The sequence below is a fragment of the Stegostoma tigrinum genome, chromosome 44 (assembly GCF_030684315.1).
Source record: "Stegostoma tigrinum isolate sSteTig4 chromosome 44, sSteTig4.hap1, whole genome shotgun sequence".
Lineage (NCBI taxonomy): Eukaryota > Metazoa > Chordata > Chondrichthyes > Orectolobiformes > Stegostomatidae > Stegostoma > Stegostoma tigrinum.
Window position 1 is genome coordinate 4,849,884 of NC_081397.1, and position 4,487 is coordinate 4,854,370.

At 48.7% G+C, this 4,487-nt stretch overlaps 2 protein-coding genes and 1 pseudogene across 2 annotated transcripts; 2 read left to right on the forward strand and 1 right to left on the reverse strand.

Moving 5' to 3' along the window:
• On the forward strand, positions 1-606 carry LOC132207095 (late histone H2B.L4-like). Its single transcript, XM_059642265.1, has one exon. It carries the CDS (start codon positions 12-14, stop codon positions 390-392), a length of 381 nt encoding a protein of 126 aa, XP_059498248.1. The 5' UTR covers positions 1-11; the 3' UTR covers positions 393-606.
• A 1,876-nt stretch (positions 607-2,482) lies between these two features.
• On the forward strand, positions 2,483-2,902 carry LOC132206943 (late histone H2A.2.2-like). Its single transcript, XM_059642054.1, has one exon. The coding sequence runs from the start codon at positions 2,510-2,512 to the stop codon at positions 2,900-2,902; it is 393 nt and encodes a 130-aa protein (XP_059498037.1). The 5' UTR covers positions 2,483-2,509.
• An 821-nt stretch (positions 2,903-3,723) lies between these two features.
• LOC132207300 (histone H3-like) lies at positions 3,724-4,134 on the reverse strand (annotated as a pseudogene).
• Between the last annotated feature and the right edge of the window lie 353 nt (positions 4,135-4,487).

Below are 4,487 nucleotides of genomic sequence, written 5' to 3' on the forward strand. Positions count from 1 at the left end.
TGACCGTCGTTATGGCAGATGAGAAGAAATCGCAAGCAACTTCCAAGAAAGGCGCGAAGAAAATCATCAAGAAGGCGCCGGGGAAAAGCGGCAAGAAAAGGAGCCGACGCAGGAAAGAAAGTTACTCCATTTACATCTACAAAGTGATGAAGCAGGTTCACCCCGACACCGGCATCTCCTCCAAGGCCATGAGCATCATGAACTCGTTCGTCAGCGATATTTTCGAGCGTATCGCAGGGGAGGCTTCCCGCCTGGCCCATTACAACAAGCGCAGCACCATCAGCTCCCGGGAGATCCAGACCGCCGTGCGGCTGCTGCTGCCCGGGGAGCTGGCCAAGCACGCCGTGTCGGAGGGTACAAAGGCGGTGACCAAGTACACCAGCTCCAAGTGAGACACCTCACTGCTGAAAGCAGACACCAATCCAAAACCCAACGGCTCTTTTAAGAGCCACCCACAATTGCACTGAGACAGCTGAACCGTTTTAACTTGGATAGTCGATGCTAGAGAATCTGAGACAACAAGGTGTGGGCCTGGGTGAACACAGCAAGCCAAGCAGCGTCAGAGGAGCAGGAATGTTGACATTTCGGGGCGAGACCCTTCTTAAGAAATTAGGTTTTAACTTGGTGGTTTATTCTGGGTCTGTATAATTCATGTCCCGAAGCTTTGTGTTTCTTTTTCAATAAACTTTGTTAAAAAAAATTCGTGTGATCCCTGACCCTCTGCCCTTTATTCTCGGTTGCGTCGTTCCCTGACTGTTTTCCCTGCCTGTCTCGAGAGCATACTTTTCGTCCCGGAGTCATTTGTTTTCTGCACCTTCTATGGTTTCCAGTTACTCTGTAACCCTTGATCAGCGCAAAAGCTACAGTGCCCCGTGGGGTATGAAACACGAGTTTCACCCGGAATGAAAAGCAACTGTTCTAATCCCACGAATAGATTTTGAAATTTACTTGTCCTTTTCTTTCATTAACTTTTCAAAGCGCCACTGAGACTTCGTCTGATGTTTGCAGAGCACTGCAAATGAGGCTCTCAGCTGTCGATAAGGGGCTTTCAAACTGAACTGAGATAAAACCAGATTAACTGCTGGATTGCCATATCAAGTGTGAAACTGTGGTTGAAGTCTGATCAAGGACAATAGGGACGGCACTTTAAACTAAAGTTTCACCGCTCTCTCCGGCAAGAAGGTTATGTGAGTTTTTCCTAAATATTTCAGGGTCCACTCGCAATATGAAAAATGAATTAAATTCGATGAAAAATTAAATCATTCATTCCTCTTTGTAAAACTTCTTTTTCCTTTTTCGGACATGTTGGAGGGTTTTGTCCCTGTCGGTAATGAGCCCTAAATTTCTCCCGTGGTAACGAAAGCAAATGACCCCGAATTTGAGACCCACGAAGAGTAGTATCGTGCGATTTCTGTTTTGTTTCAATTCCCAAATCTCGACGTGAAGTTCTCGGAATTTATTTTCAGAATGCAGTATGTGGGGCTTGCCGTTCTCGAGAAGAGGCTTTCAAAATGAACCGATATTAACAGGGAAGTCTGATCTAGCACAATAATTACAAAATTTCCCGAAGCCGGAGTTACTCACTGAGTGAGAACGAGAGGTTATGTCAAGTATCAATTTGTAATCTGAAAGGAAATTAAATCGTAAGCATTCACGTAAAGCGTCTTCCTCGTATTGCCCATATTGGCGGGCTTTTCAAATCGGAAAGAAAACGGTGGATGATTTGGCGCCGGTATTTTCCTACGGTTTCCACGCAGAGGAATTTTGTTTTATTTTCAAATCTCCCCGCGGGTTCTATCCAGTTTTGCAGAAAGCTATAAATGAGGCTTTCTGCTGTCGGTGGGAACATTTCAAAGTGAACCGAGATGAAAGCAGAACAGCTGCCGGGCTGGCATCGCAAAAGTAGAAATATTGTTCATCTCGTGCAGTAGGGAGCGCGATTGTAAAATGTTGTTGAAAGCAGTAATGCGCTCAACGGGAAAGAAATTGTTGTGTGATCCTGTTATCATTATATCCATTATCAGCATTATATGCTGATCTGAAATAAAATAAATCTGGGCAGAGACTTACTTCTGTCGGGCTCCTTTTTCTGCCATCTGCTTATTCTTAAGTATAAAAAAAATCAGAAACACATCGATTCACTGAGGCCTGGGAATCAGAGAGAGATTGTGTGAAGTATACAGGCGTATTCTAACAGTAAATTATCTGAAATATGAACGTATTCTTCTTTGTAAAACTTCTTCCAGTTTTGTACATATTGGCGGGCTTTCCGAGTTTGAAAGAAAGCGGTTGATGATTTGGCGCCGGGACTTTCCGGCCTCCTCCCCGGACCCTCTCCGGATTGGTGAGGGAAGCAGATATCTGATTGGGAATGGAAACGACATTAGGAGATACCGAACAATGTGACCAATCAGCAATGGCCGCACCCCCATTCCTCCCGATGGTATAAGAGGGTGGGATGGGGCCACATTGCAGCATTCTCTGTGAAAGTGTTTGTGAGGTTGTGGCAATGTCTGGGAGAGGAAAGGGCAGTGGAGGGAAAGCTCGCTCGAAGGCCAAGTCCCGGTCGTCCCGGGCTGGCCTGCAGTTCCCGGTGGGCCGTGTTCACAGGCTCCTGAGAAAGGGTAACTATGCTGAGCGTGTGGGTGCCGGAGCGCCGGTCTATCTGGCTGCGGTGCTCGAGTACCTGACGGCTGAAATCCTCGAGCTGGCCGGTAACGCGGCCCGGGACAACAAGAAGACCCGCATCATCCCCAGGCACCTCCAGCTGGCCGTGCGCAACGACGAGGAGCTCAACAAGCTGCTGGGAGGGGTGACCATCGCTCAGGGCGGGGTGCTGCCTAATATCCAGGCCGTGCTGCTGCCCAAGAAAACCGCCGCAGGGGGCTCCGCTAAAAAGTGAAGAGGCCGTTCTTGAATTTGCGAACACAAAGGCTCTTTTAAGAGCCACCCACCACATCAGTGAAAAGCAGCTAGGCCGTCACTGCTGGCTAACTAACTTTCATGTTATGTTCAAACACGGTCCTTTAAATGAGCAAAAATAATCCCTTTTGTTTTCTCCTTAAGAGAGATAACACAAGAACAGCTGCCGGACGGGACGAATAAAGTTGGAGGTTTTGCTACAGGGTCAGCGACTTTGAACAGTGACTCAAAGGGGCATTCCCACCCATACGCTGACAGGGAAATAGAGACATGGAATAGCTCTGCGCCACAAAGAGGCCATTCGAGACTGACCCGACCCTCCTCAGTTGGTCGAACGAATCCACTAGTGGGAGATTGCGCAAAATTTCGAGTGCACGAACAAAAATATAAACATAGTTTGAATGTTGTGGTGGGTTTTGAAATTGGCGATTATTTTCCACCATCCTCCTCCTCCGCCAAGTTCAGTTACAGCTGGGGAAACGCCAAGGGAAGCAATTCGCACACAGAGGCGTTTCAATTAGAAATGTATAAATTATAAAACGTGGAGTGCAGTACTTGAATTTGTTGCGATTAGTGAAAGTGTATAAATCTGATTGCCCCGAGTTGCGTCTTGTCTTTAAGATGAATTCGTGCATCTCAGACACATTAAGTTTCTGTAAGAGCTGTTGCATTGAGACGACATCAATAGCATTAACTAAAGTCCATAGTGCCTGACGATTGCCGCTCTCTCTGTATAGTGTAGTGGCTCTGAAAAGAGCCGTTGTTTCTCGGGGTGAATGTGCAGGGTCGGGCACGCTCCTTTTAAGCGCGCTCCCCGCGGATCCGGCGGGCCAGCTGGATGTCTTTGGGCATGATGGTGACCCGCTTGGCGTGGATGGCACACAGGTTGGTGTCCTCAAACAGCCCCACCAGGTAAGCCTCGCTGGCCTCCTGCAGGGCCATCACGGCCGAGCTCTGGAAGCGCAGGTCGGTCTTGAAGTCCTGAGCGATCTCCCGCACCAGGCGCTGGAACGGCAGTTTGCGGATCAGCAACTCGGTGGATTTCTGGTAGCGGCGGATCTCCCGCAGAGCCACCGTGCCGGGCCTGTAGCGATGAGGCTTTTATACTCCGCCCGTGGCCGGAGCGCTCTTGCGGGCCGCTTTGGTCGCCAGCTGCTTGCGGGGAGCTTTCCCTCCGGTGGATTTGCGCGCTGTCTGCTTGGTTCTGGTCATTCTCTCTGTAATACACACAGGCTGCTGCTATCAATACTGAGCCTGCTGCGGCGCTGCCTATTTAAGGGAATGGAGAGCCCGCCCTAGAGCCTGGATTGGATACAGCCCCGTCCCTCAACCCCCTGAGAAACAGCCGCTGAAGGACAGGAAAGGCAGCAAAATAGTTGTTGGAGGCTGATTGGTTAAGTTGAAATGACAGTTGGTCAATTTCAAATCGCCCGCCGATTTCAGAAAGAGCTGAAGTAATTTTAAAACGAGAACTCCCATGTGTCTGCAACTAAGGATATATCTTATGCTTTACAAAATTTTCTTGTGAACCTAACTTGCAGTCAGCGCGGAGAGGGCTCTGAATC

Excerpts from the sequence above, each read along its gene's own strand:
- LOC132207095 (XM_059642265.1), top strand. The coding sequence starts at position 12 with ATGGCAGATGAGAAGAAATCGCAAGCAACTTCCAAGAAAGGCGCGAAG.
- LOC132206943 (XM_059642054.1), top strand. The coding sequence starts at position 2,510 with ATGTCTGGGAGAGGAAAGGGCAGTGGAGGGAAAGCTCGCTCGAAGGCC.